This window comes from Pongo abelii, chromosome 3 (assembly GCF_028885655.2).
Source record: "Pongo abelii isolate AG06213 chromosome 3, NHGRI_mPonAbe1-v2.0_pri, whole genome shotgun sequence".
NCBI lineage: Eukaryota > Metazoa > Chordata > Mammalia > Primates > Hominidae > Pongo > Pongo abelii.
Window position 1 is genome coordinate 2,628,167 of NC_071988.2, and position 17,673 is coordinate 2,645,839.

General features: G+C 44.6%; 1 protein-coding gene across 8 annotated transcripts in view; it reads left to right on the top strand.

Annotated features, from left to right (window-relative positions):
* Positions 1-17,673, top strand: part of FAM193A (family with sequence similarity 193 member A) — a 195,569-nt gene that overhangs the window by 59,514 nt on the left and 118,382 nt on the right. For all 8 annotated transcript variants that reach the window (XR_008524955.2, XM_063723274.1, XM_054554918.2 and 5 more), the window contains exon 2: positions 50-295. Coding sequence is in view for 7 of the 8 variants with exons in the window: in XM_063723271.1 (XP_063579341.1) it covers positions 50-295 (246 nt within the window). In the remaining variant the exon portion in view is untranslated. The remainder of the gene's footprint in view (positions 1-49; positions 296-17,673) is intronic.

A 17,673-nucleotide genomic window follows, 5' to 3' on the forward strand; every position in this document is an offset into this window, starting at 1 on the left:
GGCTTTGTAGATGAGGTTTTGAAAATAGAATTTTTTTTTTCTATTCCAGACTCCTTTTAGTTTTGGCATGAATCATAGGACACCACCCTACCCCGCTGGGGATTATTGTCTTCTGTGCAGAAGTGAACGGAAAGACTCCTCATTCTTAGAGAGTGGAATTAAGACTGCGAGCAAACTGGCCCTTTCCATGGCTCCCAAGGGCAACAGCGTGCTGCACCTGCCACTATGGGTGTGCCCGGACTGCCGCAGGACCGTGGAGAAGGAGGAGAGGCATGGCGGCCTTGACCAGCCAGTGGTGAGTGGCTGCCAGCACAGGCAGCGCAGGGCGTTGGCTTCCCCCACACAGGTTATGGGGCTAACTGGCAGTGAAAGAAATGGATTTGCTTTTGCTTCAGGGGGCACTCCCTCCTGCACCACCTTCTAGTCTGTGTCTCCTGGTATGTTCCTCCTGGTCTTCCCTGGCCACGCTGCAGTAGGTGGCAGGACACCTGCCCTTCTTGTCTGGGCACAATTCAGTTATCAGTCTATGTGGCCCTGAAGAGCGATTTTTGGCTTTGAGTTTAGTATTTCTTTGGTGGTGCAGTTTCTTGAAAAGGGAGTACAATTTTCATGTGTTTAGTTCTCAACAGTTCGACATGCAGGTAATTCTTTACACGATGCAGCTGTTAAGCCTCACCTTCCCTTTTACTTGTTTGTGCCGCTTCAGCCTCTTGGAGGCCACAGGTCACAGCAGGCTTGGCTGGGAAGACCGCACCCGTACTCTTATCTTTGACCTGATGGAGTTTTGGTGGGCCCTTGTTCCAGGCAGGCTTTCACATGTACTATTTCGGATCTGGAAGGAGTTGACTTTTGCAGCTATTTGAGGCCCCACATTCTAGGCCTCTTCTGTGCCCTTTGATTTCTGCTTGAAAGCGGCTAATTATTTTCTGAGCTCTTCTCTTCCTTCTGATACCTTGCTATGTGCAGCCAGGAAGTGTGCGCATTCTCTGCTCCTCTGTTTTCTCCTGCAGAACTGCCTTGGGGGAGTCCTGGTGACAATCTGAAGAGCGCGTCCCCACTGCCTGGTGTGGGTTTCCTTCTTTCCTGGCCTTGGAGGCAAGCCCCATCTCCAGGGCCAGTTTCTATCCTTGGGGTCTCATTGTCAGAATTACTTTCTCACTTGGCCCCTCCCGCATGTCCCCCTTTCCTGCTGTACTTCTCTTCCTAGCACTTATTTCTAACATACTATGTATTTTACTTACTCATTTGGTTTGCTTTCTTCTTCATTAGAATATAAACTCTACAAAGACAGCTATTTTTATGGTTTTCTTTGTGCGGTTTTTTTGTTTGTTTGTTTTATCAGTACCATTTTCTTTGCTTTTTGTGGTGGTTTGTTTGTTTTCTCATTAAACTTTATCAGCTCTTCTTCCGATTCCAGCCCTGCTCTTGTATTTTAGCCTGCCTCTGCCCTTGGGAACAGGCTTCTGCTGTTTGCGCTGGTCCAGAGGCCAGCGGAAGTGCCTATGGTTCCCTGCAGTTCGTCTTGCCTGGGTTGGAGGAGGATCTCATGTCCCAGCCCCCGGCTTGTCTTGGTAATGGATAGTTTGTCAAATGAGCCATTCTCTCCTCACCAGAAACAGTGACCTTGGGAACAGCAGAGGTGTAGCGTTGGCCTGCGTTTGTGGACTTGGGCCAGCTGTTGCTTTGTAGGTCAGCCTCTTTGTTGGAGCTGGCCTTTAAAAAAATAATATGATTTACCTTCCGTTAAGATTCACTCTTTTTTTACTTAAAAAATGTTCACTACCACAGTTAAGCTACAGAACATTTGCATCACCCCATAAAATTCCCTTGTTCCCCTTGGTAGTCACTTCCCTTCCCCTGTCCTAGCCTCTGGTAACCACTGACCTGAATTTTTTTTTTTTGAGACAGAGTCTTGCTCTGTCACCCAGGCTGGAGTGCAGTGGCACAATCTTGGCTCACTGCAACCTCCGCCTCCCGGGTTCAAGCAATTCTTATGCCTCAGCCTCCCCAGTAGCTGGGACTACAGGCGCGCGCCACCATGCCCAGCTAATTTTTGTATTTTTGGTAGAGATGGGGTTTCACCATGTTGGCCATTATGGTCTCGATCGTGATCCGCCCGCCTCTGCCTCCCATAGTGCTGGGATTATAGGCATGAGCCACCTCACCCGGCCTGACCTGATTTTTGTTCCTACAGTTTTGATTTTTCCAGAGTGTCACATACACTTCTGTAACTTGCATAATGCTTTTGAGAGTCATCCAAAATGTTTCATGCATCCGTAGTTTCTCTTTTTTATTGAGTAATTGTACAGATAAACCAATTTATGCGTTCACCAATTAATTGATGGATGTTTGTGTTGTTCCCCCGTTTGGGCTATTTTGAAAAAAGCTGCTATGAACATTATTTTTCTTTCTGTGGACATCCTGCTGGATTGATTTGCTAAAGTTATGTTAATGATTTTTGCATCTGTGCTCATGAAGGCTGTCTGCAGGCCTCTTGTCTTATAGTGGCCTTCGGGGTCTCATAAAATGAGTTGGAACATGTTCCTGTTTCTTCTCCTTTCTGGAAGACTGTGTTAGAATTGGTATTATCATCTCTTCCTTAAACGTTATTGGTTCTTGCTTTCTGTTTCTCTTGTTCTGTTTGGTCAAATGCCAGACAGTGTGCAGAGAGCATCAGGCTGAGGTTGTTTCCTGTTGTGCACCTGGGAGGCCAGGTCAGTCCAGTAGGCCTCAGCTGGGCTGTCTCTAGCACTGTGCGTGCTCGTGTGGGCCTGTAGAGGGGAGTCTCTCTCTACTTCCTCCTTGGCAAGGTCTCCGATGGTGGCATCTTCTCAGTTCCCCCCTCTAGCCTGACTCTTGGGCAGCTCTGTGCTCACGGCCTTGGGGGCAGCTTTCCCAGCGAGCCCACCTCTGCCCGGTGGCAGCCGGACTCTGCCTTGTATCTGCAGGGGTCTGACCGGCCCCGTGTCTTGTGCTGGTCCTGGCCTGAGTGTGGCACACATCTTTCTCCAGGACAAGGAGAAAGGCATGTTTCCTTCCTCTCCGCTAGTGGATTAGCTGGAGACTTGGGCACAGGTCTCCTGGGAATGAGTGGGAACATTCCTTTTGGGGCTTTCCAGGGGTTAGACTCCCACACTTGACACTCTCAACCTTTCAGAATTTGTTTAAAGTTCAACTGTTTTTTTTTTTCTAACCACTTTTATGGCCTCCTTCCACTTACCTTCCTCTGTCAAAGGTGAAACAGTAAGTGTGTCTCCTTCTCCCTGGAGGGGCTGCTGCACTTAGTTGTGTAGTTCCCTCCGGCAGCCTGGTCACTTCGGCTCTCCGATGGCCCAGAGATAGGATTTTATCAATTGTCCTGCTCTGGCTCTGATCAGGGCTCGGCACTCCCACAGCTTTCTGCATCCAGAGGGGAAGTGGGGCTGAATTGCTGTCTTCTAGATAAGCATTCTGTTATCAGCAATTGTAGGAGAATATTGGTGGGAATTTATCTTAACATCCTGCCTGACAGTTGCATGTTGCAAATTTCTCTGGAGACCTCTTCTTCCAAGATTGACCCATCCTAGCATCACGTCCTAGACATAGTCATGCCTGGAAACCTAAGAAATCTCCATTTCAAACTTTCATCTTGATCATTGTCTGTCTTTGTAGCTCACTTGCTTGTCTTCTTTTGCCATAGTTTTTTGTTTGTTTGTTTGTTTGTTTGTTTGTTTTTTGAGACAGAGTCTTGCTCTGTTGCCCAGGCTGGAGTGCAGTGGTGAAATCTCAGCTCACTACAACCTCACTTCCTGGGTTCAAGAGACTATCGTGCCTCAGCCTCCCGAGTAGCTGGGACTATAGGCATGAGCCATCATACCTGACTAATTTTTTTTTTTTTTTTTTTAAAGACACAGGCTCGCTCTGTCACCCAGGCTGGAGTGCAGTGGTGCGATGTTGGCTCACTGCAACCTCCGCCTCCTGGGTTCAGGCGATTCTCATGCGTCAGCCTCCCAAGTACCTGGGACTATAGGCGTGCAACACCACACCTGGCTGATCTTTGTATTTTTAGTAGAGACAGGGTTTCGCGATGATGGCCAGGCTGGTCTCAAACTCCTGGCCTCAAATGATCTACCTACCTTGGCTTCCCAAAGTGCTGGGATTACAGGCGTGAGCCACTGTGCCTGACCTGCCATAGTTCTTTGACCTCATCCATCCCTATCAGTCCATGGATTCCATTCCTGTTCCGTTTATCACGTCTCCCTGACCTCACTCCTAGGAGCCTGAGTTCCCGGACTTGGCACTGTGGCTCTTCCGTGGCTCTCAGGCAAAGGCCCTGAACTTTTTTTGGTTATGCTGGTCCAGCCCTATCTCTTCCCTCCATGTGGCAGAATATTCATGGAGAAAATTGCTGGCCTCAGTTTACTGCTTCCTCTTCATAACTTCATGACTGCAAACCATGCATGGGCATCTAGTGCGTTTTTCTGGCTTAAGTACCTCCCCAAACTCCTTGGCAGGAACCCTTCCTTTTCCTTGCTTCTTAGACTACGTGTACCCTCTTTACCCACCCCTTGCTCAGATCAGCTATTGACCTTCGTGCTTCAGGGAGAAAATCAAAGCTAACACTGGGCACCTCCCTGTATCACCCCCAAACCCCCATAGCTGAGGGCATTTTCTCCTCTCTTTCCTCTCCAAGGCCCGCCCCCACTGGGCTTTCAAGTGCCCATCTGTTTTCATCTTCTTCAAGACTTTGTCGCTTTGATTATTGTTTTCCTCTGCCTTGGCCCATGACCCATGGAATGCAAATACTCTGGGGCTACCCATTCATGAGTGACCCGCCTTTGGCCTCATCTCCCCTTCACAGCCATGTATGTCTCTAGGTAGATTTTAAAGTTGTGGTTCAATTTCTTTAATGGTTAAATCTTGTCAAGTTAGTTTTGGTAAGTTATATTCTTAGAAATTGTCAAAGTTGCCCGCCAACGTGGCACATGCCTGTAGTTCCGGCTACACAGGAGGGTCGCTTGAGCCCAGGAGTTCTGGGCTGTTGTGCGGTATGATAGTGCCACTGTACTTCAGTCTGGGCAGCACAGTGAGACCCCGTCTCTTTTAAAACAAGAAAAAAAGAAAAATTGGCAGAGTTACTGGTATAAAGTTTTGTGTAATGGTCTCTTTTTACTTCTTACCTGATTTGTAGATTTGACTTTTTATTTCTTCTTCTTCTTCTTTTTTTTTTTTTTTTTCTTTCCTGAGATGGAGTCTCTCTCTGTCGCCCAGGCTGGAGTGCAGTGGTGCAATCTCAGCTTACTGCAACCTCCGCTTCCCGGGTTCAAGTGATTCTGGTGACTCAGCCTCCCGAGTAGCTGGGACTATAGGCGCGTACCACCACGCCGAGCTAATTTTTTTGTATTTTTAGTAGAGATGAGGTTTCGCCATGTTGGCCAGGCTGTTCTCTAACTCCTGACCTCCGGTGATCCGCCCGCCTCGGTCTCCCAAAGTGCTGGGATTACAAGCCTGAGCCACCATACCCGGCTACTTTTTTATTTCTCATATTTGTGCTTTCTTTCTTTTTCTTTTAAACTAGTTTTATTAGAAGTCTGTCAGTTTTGGCCCAGCACAGTGGATCACACATGTAACCATAGTCTTTGGGAGGCCGAAGCAGGAGGATTGCTTGAGGCCAGGAGTTCCAGACCAACCTGGCTAACATGGCAAGACTCTGTCTCTATTAAAAAAAAAAAAATTATAAACCAAAAAAAGTCTGTCAGTTTTGTCTTTTCAAAGAAGCAGCTTTTAACTTTTAAAATACTTCTACTTTGTTTATTTAATTAATTGTTGCTTTTTATTATTATTATTTTTAAGATAGATTCTCGCTCTGTTGCCCAGGCTGGAATGCAGTGGTGTGGTCTTGGCTCACTGTAACCTCCACCTCCCAGGTTCAAGGGATTCTCCTGCCTCGGTCTCCTGAGTAGCTGGGACTACAGGCATGTACCACCGTGCCCAGCTAATTTTTGTATTTTTAGTAGAGACAGAGTTTTGCCATGTTGCCCAGGATGGTTTCGAACTCCTGACCTCAAGTGATCCTCCTGCTTCGGCCTCCCAAAGTGCTAGGTTGACAGGCGTGAGCCACTGCACCCAGGCAATTATTGCTATTTTATATACATACATGTGGTATATATTAATATTTGATTGGTAAATGCTATGGTGAATGTGATTAAAAAAAAAAAAAAATTTTAGAGGCCCGAAAGAACAGTACAAAGTTAATTTCCTCTGGCTCTCTCTCTTTATCCTCTTTGCCTTCCCAGAGGCCTCCACTGTTGGCAGATGCTTGAATCTTCCTCTAGAGATGTTCTGTTCTTTTTTTTTTTTTTCGAAGATGTTCTGTTCTTTTTTTTTTTTTTTCGAGGCAGAGTTTCGCTGTTGTCTCCCAGGCTGGAGTGCAGTTGTGTGATCTCGGCTCACTGAAACCTCCACCTCATAGGTTCAAACGATAATCCTGCCTTAGCCTCTGAGTAGCTGGGATTACAGGCACGTGCCATCAACCCAGCTAATTTTTGCATTTTTGGTACAGACAGGGTTTCACCATGTTGGCCAGGCTGGTCTTGAACTCCTGACCTCAGGTGATCCACCCACCTTGACCTCCCAAAGTGCTGGGATTAGAGGCGTGAGGCTGGCCATGTTTTTTGTTTTGATTTTTTTATTTTTGTTTTTGGTTTTTTTTTTTTTGTTTGAGACGGAGTCTCGCTCTGTTGCCCAGACTGGAGTGCAATGGCGCAGTCTCGGCTCACTGCAAGCTCCGCCTCCCGGGTTCACACCATTCTCCTGCCTCAGCCTCCCGAGTAGCTGGGACTACAGGCACCCACCACCACGCCTGGCTAATTTTTTGTATTTTTAGTAGAGATGGGGTTTCACCATGTTAGGCAGGATTGTCTGGATCTCCTGACCTCGTGATCCACCCGCCTCGTCCTCCCAAAGTGCTGGGATTACAAGAGTGAGCCACCATGCCCGGCCTTTTTTTTTTTTTTTTTAACGAAGTCTCCCTCTGTCGCCCAGGCTGGAGTGCAGTGGTGCCATCTCAGCTCACTGCAAGCTCCGCCTTCTGGGTTGACGCCATTCTCCTGCCTCAGCCTCCCGAGTAGCTGGGATTACAGGCGCCCACCACCATGCCTGGCTAATTTTTTGTGTATATATATATATATATGTGTGTGTATATATATATATATATATGTATATATATGTGTGTGTATATATATATATGTGTATATATATATATGTATATATATATATGTATGTGTATATATATATATATGTATATATATATATATATATGTATATATATATATATTTTTTAGTAGAGACGGGGTTTCACCGTGTTAGCCAGGATGGTCTCAATCTCCTGACCTCGTGACCTGCCCGCCTTGGCCTCCTGATTGCTGGTATTACAGGCATGAGCCACCGCACCTGGCTTTTTGTTGTTGTTGTTGTTTTGTTTTGTTTTTTTTTTGAGATGGAGTTTCACTCTGATTGCCCAGGCTGGAGTGCAATGGCATGATCTCGGCTCACCGCTACCTCCGCCTCTTGGGTTCAAGCCATTCTCCTTCCTCAGCCTCCCTAGTAGCTGGGATTACAGGTATGCACTACCACGCCCAGCCGATTTTTTTTTTTTTTTTTTTTTTTTTTGAGACGGAGTCTTGCTCAGTCACCCAGGCTGGAGTCCAGTGGCGTGATCTCGGCTCACTGCAAGCGCCGCCTCCTGGGTTCACGCCATTCTCCTGCCTCAGCCTCCCGAGTAGCTGGGACTACGGGTGCATGCCACCATGCCCGACTAATGTTTTTTGTATTTTTAGTAGAGATGAGGTTTCACTGTGTTAGCCAGGATGGTCTCGATCTCCTGACCTCGTGATCCGCCCACCTCGGCCTCCCAAAGTGCTGGGATTACAGGTGTGAGTCACTGCACCCAGCCAATTTTCATTATTTTCTAGTTTTTATTATTTCTGTTTTCACCCGTGAATTATTTAGAAGTATGTGTAAGTATCCAAACACATATCTCTTGAATTATTATTATTATTATTATTTTGAGACGGAATTTCACTGTGTCACCCAGGCTGGAGTGTAGTGGCACGATCTTGGCTCACTGCAACCTCTGCCTTCTGGGTTCAAGTGATTCTCATGCCTCAGCCTCCTGAGCAGCTGGGATTACAGGTGTTTGTCACCACACCCAGCTAAGTTTTGTATTTTTAGTAGAGACGGAGTTTTACCATGTTGGCCAGGCTAGTCTCAAACTCCTGACCTCAGGTGATCCGCCCACCTCACCCTCCCAACGTGCTGAAATTACAGGGGTGAACCACCACGCCCAGCCACTTGAATTACTTTTAATCATGTTGACTTTTAATTTAATGCTGTTATAGTTGAAAATCATGGTCTCTATGATAGTGATTCCTTATTAATCAGCTGTATTTGCTAGTTCTAATACATAGTTACTTTTTAAAAATATTCTATTTGTGCTGGAAAATAATGTTTTCTCTGGGTTTAGGTGGAAGGCTCAGGACCTTATTAATTGTGTTCTTAAATCCTTCTGTGTTTCCGTGGTTTTATTGCTTTTTTGGTGCTTAATCTGTCAATTTCTGAGTGATATTTAAAATCTCCTACTATGAATGTGTCTTTTTCCTTTCTTCCTTAAAAAATTTGTTTTTGCTTTACATATTTCAAGACTGCTGGGTAGAATACAGGTTGAAATTATTATTAAGTCTTGGTGTATCGTTCCTGTTACTGCATGGACCCCATCTGTGGTCGTGCCTTTCTCCTGAAGGGTGTTGTTTTCTGTTTGTTTAGCTATGAGCGCTCCCTCCCATTCTTTTTTTTGCACATCTGCACATCCTTTTAATTTTGATTTCTTTGTGTTAGTCTGTTTAGGTGTTCTCATGCAGTATATATAGAGGTAGACTTTATGTGGTTTTAACTGAGAGTCTGCTTTTTTTCTTTTTTCTTTTTCTTTTTTTTTTGGTGGCAAGGTCTCTCTCTGTCACTCAGGCTGGAGTGCAGTGGTGCAAAAACAGCTCACTGCAGCCTCGACCTCCTGGGCTCAAGTGATTCTCCCAGCTTAGCCTCTCGAGTAGCTGGGACTACAGTTGCACGCCAACAGTCCTGGCTGATTTTTTTTTTTTTTTAATTTTTTGTAGAGATGGGTCCCTACTGTGTTGCCCAGGCTGATCTTGAACTCCGGTGCCCAAGCAATCCTACCACCTTGGCCTCTCCAAGTGCTGGCATTACAGGTGTGAGCCACCACGCCCAGGCGAGAGTCTGCATCTGAATGGTGAAATCAATCCTTGTCACTTACTGTAATGGTTAATATATGTGGGGTTATTTCTGCTACCATGCAGGTCAAAAATCAAGTGTTGCTGTTAACCCAGATCCCTTCTTGAACCCCTTCCAGTCATCACCCTCTTGCATCAAGTTCACACTTGCTGGCTGCTCCTAGTACTCACTCTTACTTTTCTTTGTTAGTTATATCACCTAAGCATCTACCCACAAATACTGTGGTACAGTTTTCCTGGTGTTTTGAATTTTACAGAAATGTAATCGTACTGTTTGTGTTATTTTGTGTCTTATTTTGCTCAGCATTATGGTTGAGAGTCATAAATCTTGTTTCTCTATTTTCATTGCTAGATGCCATCCTCCTTTGTGAACATGTTGCATTTTAGTTGTTTCCAAATCTTGCTGATTGTGGAGCACACATGACATTCTGTTGTCTATAAATAAAAGGAATTGCTGAGCCATAGGTGGTTTATATACTTGACTGATTCCATGTTAAGATTGATAGCGTGTTTTTAAATGAAAACTATTTTCCAAAAACAAGAATGGTTTAGTAAGTAGGGCCGGGCATGGTGGCTCACGCCTGTAATCCCAGCACTTTCAGAGGCCGAGGTGGGCGGATCATCTGAGGTCAGGAGTTCGAGACCAGCGTGGCCAACATGGCAAAACCTCGTCTCTACTAAAAATACAAAATTAGCCCGTCATGGTGGCACATGCCTGTAATCCCAGCTGCTCGGGAGGCTGAGGCAGGAGAATCACTTGAACCCAGGAAGTGGAGGTTGCAGTGAGCTGAGATCGCACCACTGCACTCCAGCCTAGGGGACAGAGCGAGACTCTGTCTCAAAAAAAAAAAAAAAGAATGGTTTAGTAAGTAGAGTGGCAGTGTTTTGTATATTTTGCAAACCTCTTTTTTTTTTTTTTTGAGACAGTGTCTCACTCTGTCACCTAGGCTGGAGTACAGTGGCATGATCTCAGCTCACTGCAACCTCTGTTGCCTGGGTTCAAGTGATTCTCCTGCCTCAACCTCCCATGTTGCTGGGATTACAGGCGTTTGCCACTGCGCCCGGCTAATTTTTGTATTTTTAGTAGAGATGGGGGTTTCACCATCTTGGTCAGGCCGGTCTTGAAATACTGACCTCGTGATCCACCCACCTCTGTCTCCCAAATGTTGGGATTACAGGTGTGAGCCACCGCATCCAGCCTAACAAACCTCTTAATATCTGAATGATAGAACAAAGCTGGTTTCTTATATCTGCCTCTGTGTGGAACCTGTTGTGGTAGGTTGTTCTGATTGAAGTATTTGAAGAAATATTTTATTGGCTTTTTTAGAGAATTGTGGATATTTTTCTTTGATGCTATACCAAACCATGATAAGTTAGTTTCTCAAGGGCTAGGTGTAGTGTAGAAGCTAAAACCAATCAGTGGCTTTTCTCTACACTGTTACGTGAAAGTCCATTGGTCTGTCTTGTCCTCTGAATGGATATCTTGCCCATGCATGGCTTGTAACATCACATGTTGGTTATTTTTAAAGTATTGGTTTACTAAGGTAGACAGATTTTCCTGATATTAATACTTTTCATCATTATTTTAAAAAAACATATTTGTTACAAAAAAATCATATTTGTTAATACCACCACTGATCTCATCAGAAAGTTCTTTAAATGTTGAGTTTTCAAGTCCACAGTGGCAGGTGAAAGTTTTCCAGAGTTCTAATTTTTGCTCAGAAAAATTATGATTATGAGAAAAGCTCAGATTTTATTATTGGTCACAAATAGTGCCAAATTGCCTTGAAGTGACGGACTCATTTTGTTCATTTTGGAAAATATCTGACAAATATCCAAGTCCAAATAACCATAGTTTGGCCCATCAGTCACTTTTTGAAGTAAAATTGACATTTCCACAGGTGAAGGGCCATTCAACTCACAATGCACAGTGAGATTCCTCGAGGCGGATTCTTCCTGGGGCGTGCCGGAGAAATGCTCTGTGTGTACTTCCCACTTCGTCACGCAGAATATTCAGAAAACTTGTGCTCAGGAGTTGAGATTTATGCAAAATAATTATTTTTATTGCATCAAGGACATTCTTAAGTGGAACTGGCTTTTTTTCCGCCTCACAGCTCTGAAGTGTGTGGCAGTGAAGAATGCAGCGGCCACTAGCATGCTTTGCTCTTGCTGTCTTCGTCCTTGCATTGGTGCTTCACTCTTTTCCCCACCATTGTTTTTGCCCTGTCAGTGTGAATGTCAGCACAGAGAAAAAAGCAGAGGACATTTTGGTACAAATTTGAAAATAGTTTTGATTCGTGGGCCTGCTGAAGGGTGTTAGGGTGAAATCCTATTTTGCTAACCATTAGTAGTTAACCACAGATTTCTTGAAAGTTTCTCAACTTTTTTATATCTGTCTGGTGACATTTAACATAGGTGTCAACCAGATTTTTTTTTTAGTATTTGGAAAATAATGCTTTCCCTTCTAATTCTTCATTATAGCTTTAACACTGAAATTTGTCAGAGAACTTAGTTAATTATCAATGATATGTTCAGGTTGGCAACTAGGCTTATAGCATGGCCTTAACCTCACTGCAGCTCTAGGCTATGCTGGACCATCTGAATGGGGTCCTCGGACCACACTCTGAGAACCACAGCTCTGTTGGGTTGTCTTTTTCTTATTGACTCGTGGGATTTCTTTATATACACTCAGTAGCAGCTCTTTATTGGTTGTATGTGTTGCAGATATTGCCTGTTTCTTTTTTGTCTGTTTTTCACTATGTGATGGTGTCGCTTAATGAACACAGATTCTTTTTTTTTTTTTTTTTTTTTTTTTTTTTAACCTTGAGATACTACCAGGGCAGCCACTCACCACAGACCCTGCTGGGGTCTGAATGTGCACAACGCACTTCACATCCGGGCATGCAGCATAAATTGCAGAGTGTAAGGTGTAGCCAGCTTGATTTACTCCCAGATTAGTACTTCTTCAATCTACCATGTCTCCTTGTAGATTGATCTTAACCTAAAAATAAAAAAAATTTTTTTTAAATATCAAGAGGACTTCATTTTTCTTTTCTGTTTTCGAGACAGTCGCTCTCGCCCAGTATGGAGTGCAGTGGTGCAATCCTGATTCTCTGCAGCCTTCACCTCCTGTGTTCAAGCAATCCTTCTGCCTCAGTCTCCTGAGTAGCTGGGACTACAGGTGCGCACCACCATGCCTGGCTAATTTTTTTATTTTTAGTATAGACGGGGTTTTGCCATGTTGCTCAGGCTGGTCTCAAACTCCTGGGCTCAGTCAGTCTCCCTCTGTCACCCTGGCTGGACCTCAGATGATCTGCCTGCCACGGCCTCCCAAAGTGCTGGGATTACAGGGGTGAGCCACTGCACCCAGCCAAATATGATAATGAGCCAGGGGTAGTGGGAAGCATATTTAGATCATGGGCAGGTCAGCAGTATGCCCATGGGCTTTGCCACCAGAGTCCTATGTCCTGGTGTGCCTCGGTACACTGTTTGCCGTAGGCTTTGAGGAGAGTGTTGGTTGGCTTAATAACATTCTATCTCGGGCCCCCGGAGGTAGGCCACTGAAGGAGAAATTCAGATAAGGAAGAGAGGTGGGATGGCTGAGACCCGGAGGTGAAGGAGAGATTCAGATAAGGAAGAGAGGTGGGATGGCTGAGACCCGGAGGTGAAGGAGAGATTCAGATAAGGAAGAGAGGTGGGATGGCTGAGACCCGGAGGTGAAGGAGAGATTCAGATAAGGAAGAGAGGTGGGATGGCTGAGACCCGGAGGTGAAGGGAGAGAGAGGTGGGATGGCTGAGACCCAGAGGTGAAGGAGAGAGAGGTGGGGCTGAGACGTTTCTGCATAGCCCTGCAAGGGGACAGGCTCCATAATAGTCAGGACCAAGCCTGTGTTGAACTTAGCAATTTGGTTTCAGCTCATCATTGATCTGTCTCTTTAAAATAATGTTGTTAATTTGAATTTCACCTTTTTTTTTTTTTTTTTTTTGAGACGGAGTCTCGCTCTGTTGCCCAGGCTGGAGTGCAATGGCACAATCTCGGCTCAGTGCAAGCTCCGCCTCCCGGATTCACGCCGTTCTCCTGCCTCAGCCTCCTGAGTAGCTGGGACCACAGGCATCCACCACCATGGCTGGCTCATTTTTTTGTATTTTTCTTAGAGGTGGAGTTTCATCGTGTTAGCCAGAATGGTCTCAATCTCCTGACCTTGTGATCCACCCGCCTCAGCCTCCCAAAGTGCTGGGATTACAGGCCTGAGCCACCGTGCCTGGCTGAATTTCACCATTTTAAAAATATTTCACTTTAAACCACCTTGAGTTTTTACATTATATAAAGGCTAAAAGACATATTATGTTGCATTTTAACATTTGCATATGTTTAACAAAAAGAGTTTTAGTCTGGTGAAAGATATGGTGAGGGGATGGCACTTTGGGGTAATTATTTTTTCTTTAAAGGGCCCTGAACTCAAGCATCCTGTCATAAAGAAGATTACTCGGCAAGTAGTCTTAAGTTTCTATCTATTTTTCTGTTTTCAAGGCTGACTGTTTTAGACTCCATTTTGATTATGGGCATTAGCAGTTATCTTTATTCTCATATATCATATTATTAAAATGTAAGTTGCATTTTACACTAAGGAACCGGGTTCTCCAGTAGTTATTATGCTCATAGATTAATCAAGGCATATAGTCCCAACTTAAGCCATTTAAGAGTTTGCTGGCCTAGGCCGGGCATGGTGGCCTAGGCCGATCACGCCTGTAATCCCGGTACTTTGGGAGGCGGAGGTCAGGAGATCGAGACCATCCTGGCTAACACGGTGAAACCCCGTCTCTACTAAAAATATAAAAAATTAGCTGGGTGTGGTGGTGTGCGCCTATAGTCCCAGCTACTCAGGAGGCTGAGGCAGGAGAATCCCTCTAACCTGGGAGGCTGAGGTTTCAGTGAGCTGAGATTGCGCTACAGCACTCCAGCCTGGTGACAGAGTGAGACTCCGTCTCAAAAAAAAAAAAAAAAAAGAGTTTGCTGGCTGGGCGCAGTGGCTCACTCCTGTAATCCCAGCACTTTGGGAGACCGAGGCAGGTGGATCACCTGAGGTCAGGAGATTGAGACCATCCTGGCCAACATGGTGAAACCCCATCTCTACTAAAAATACAAAAATTAGTTGGGCTTGGTGGCGGGTGCCTGTAATCCCAGCTACTCAGGAGGCTGAGGCAGGAGAATCGCTTGAACCAGAGTGTTGAAGGTTGCAGTGAGCCGAGATCACGCCACTGCACTCCAGCTTGGCAACAGAGCGAGACTCTGTCTCAAAAAAAAAAAACAAAAAAAACAAAAAAAACTTGCTAGTATTTGTCATTATCTTGAATTGTTGCCCAATGGTTACTATGCCTATAGATCAATCAAGGCATATAGTCTCAACTTAAAACAGCCATTTAAGAGTTTGCTAGTATTGGTCCTTACCTTGAGTGCTTTGCCCTGTTGGGTTTTAGGTCATATTAGAAACATACAGATTTCTTTGCAGTGAACTTCATGAAAGTAGTTGCTAATTGTCGGAACTACTAAAAATTGCCAGATTGACTTGAGTTAGGCTTACAGAAAGATAAGCTGAGTGGTGATCTTTGGCTTTTTTCCTTTAGCATAATGCTTTTGAGAGTCATCTCTGTTGTTGCATGCAACAATAGTTAATTCCTTTTATTTCTGGGTAATAATCCATTGTGTGGATAAACCACAATTTGTTTATCCATTCACCAGTAGAGAGATGTTTGTATTTTCCAGTTTGGGCTGTTATGAGTAGAGCGACTAGGAACATTTGAGAATCAGTCTTTTTTTTTTTTTTTTTTGAGATGGAGTTTCGCTCTTGTCACCCAGGCTGGAGTGCAATGGCGCGATCTCAGCTCACCACAGCCTCCGCCTCCCAGGTTCAAGCGATTCTCCTGCCTCAGCCTCCCAAGTAGCTGAGATTACAGGCATGCACCACCACGCCCAGCTAGTTTTGTATTTTTAGTAGAGACAGGGTTTCTCCATGTTGGTCAGGCTGGTCTCAAACTTCCAACCTCAGGTGATCCGCTCGCCTCCGCCTCCCAAAGTGCTGGGATTACAGGCATGAGCCACCGTGCCTGGCCGAGTATCAGTCTTTTAAGTGGATGCAGTTTACTTCTCTTTGATAAACACCTGGGAGTGGAATTGCTAAGTCCTATAGGGTAGGTGCTCATACTGTTCTGCAGCCACATATGAGAGTTCCAGTTGATCTTTATCTTTGCCAAGTGCTGGATATTGGCAGTCTTTACTTATAGCCATTCTAGTGGTTTGTAGTGTTATCCTTCATTATAGTTTTAATCTGCATTTTCTATTTATCTGTCTGTCTGTCTGTCTGTCTATCTATCTATCATCTATCTATCTATCTAATCTATCTATCTATCTATCTATCTATCTATCTATCTATCTATCTATGTCTAATTTGAGACAGAGTCTCACTGTGTCGCCCAGGCTGGAGTGCAGTGGCTCAATCTCGGCTTACTGCGGCCTCCACCTCTCAGGTTCAAGCAATTCTCTTGCCTCAGCCTCCCATGTAGCTGGGACTACAGGCGCCAGCCACCATGCACAGCTAATTTTTTTTTGTATTTTTAGTGGAAACGGGGTTTCACCATGTTGGTCAGTCTGGTCTTGAACTCCCTACCTCAGGTGATCCACCTGCCTCAGCCTCCCAAAGTGGTGGGGTTACAGGCATGAGCCACCACGCCCGGCTTAATCTGCATTTTCTTAATGACTTGTTGAGTATCTTTTCATGTACCTATTTTCCATTTGTATCTCTTTGGTGAAGTGGCTGTTCAAATCTTCTGCTCATTTTTATTGAGTTGTCTTAATGAGTTGTGAGATATTTTTATATAATCTCAATACAAGTCCTTTATTAGACAGGCTTCACAAACATTTTCTCTCAGTGTGTAACTGGCATTTTCATTATACAGCACTGTCCTCTGAAGAGCAAGAGATTTATATTTTGATTAAATCCAATTTGTGTGTGTGTGTGTGTGTGGTTTTTTTTTTTTTTTTTTTTGAGACGGAATCTCACTCTTTCGCCGAGGCTGGAGTGCAGTGACGCTATCTCGGCTCACTGCAAGCTCTGCCTCCCGGGTTCACGTCATTCTCCTGCCTCAGCCTCCTGAGTAGCTGGGACTACAGGCGCCCGCCACCACGCCCGGCTAATTTTTTGTGTTTTTAGTAGAGACGGGGTTTCACCGTGTTAGCCAGGATGGTCTCGATCTCCTGACCTCGTGATCCGTCTGCCTCGGCCTCCCAAAGTGCTGGGATTACAGGCGTGAGCCACCGCACCTGGCCCCAATTTGTGTTTCTAAATGATTTTGTGCTTTTGTGTTCCATGTAAGAAATCTTTGCTACTCAAGGTTATAAAGATTTTTTGCCCTGGCCAGGCGGTAGCTCACGCCTGTAATCCTAGCACTTTGGGAAGCTGAGGCGGGTGGATCACGAGGTCAGGAATTCGAGACCAGCCTGACCAACGTGGAGTAACCCCGTCTCTACTAAAAATACAAAAATTAGCCGAGATGGTGGCGCGTACCTGTAATCCCAGCTACTCGGGAGGCTGAGGCAGGAGAATCACTTGAACCCAGGAGGTGGAGGTTGCAGTGAGCCGAGATTGCACCACTATACTCCAGCCTGGGTGACAGAGTGAGACTCCATCTCAAAAAAACAAAAAAAAATTTTTTTTTTGCTGTTTGTTTTTTTCTGTCTTAATAGTTTTAGCATATACATTTAGGTCTATGAGCCACCTTGAATGAAGCTTTTATCTGTTGTAAGGGTTAAGAGTCATCTTTTTTTGCATATTGATATCCAGTTGTTCAGAACTATTTATTGAAAAGACAATTTTATCTCATTGAATTACCTTGGGACCTTTGTCAAAAATCAGTTGGTTCTGTATGTATGGATCTATTATTGGTTGCTGTGTTCCGCTTTACATATATTCCTATTCCTTTGCCAGTACCATACTATCCTGATTCTTGAAGCTATTTATAGTAAGTCATGAAATTACGTAGATGTCTACCAACTTTCTTCTTTTTCAAAAGTGGTTTGGATATATTAGATCCTTTGCATTGCTATGTAAACTTTAGAGCCAACTTGTCAGTTTCTACGGAAAAGCCTGTTGGGATTTTAATTGGCATTGTGTTGACTCTATAGATCAGTTTGGGGGAGAATTGAAACCTTAACAATATTGAGTCTTCAAGTCTATGAACATGGTATAACTCTTCATTTATTTAGATCATTTAAGTTTATTTTCAGCATTGTTTTGTAGTCAGTGTATTAAAAACCCTAGTAGTCAGTGTATTAAAAACTTTCCGGACAGGCACGGTGGCTCATACCTGTAATCCAGCACTTTGGGAGTTCTAC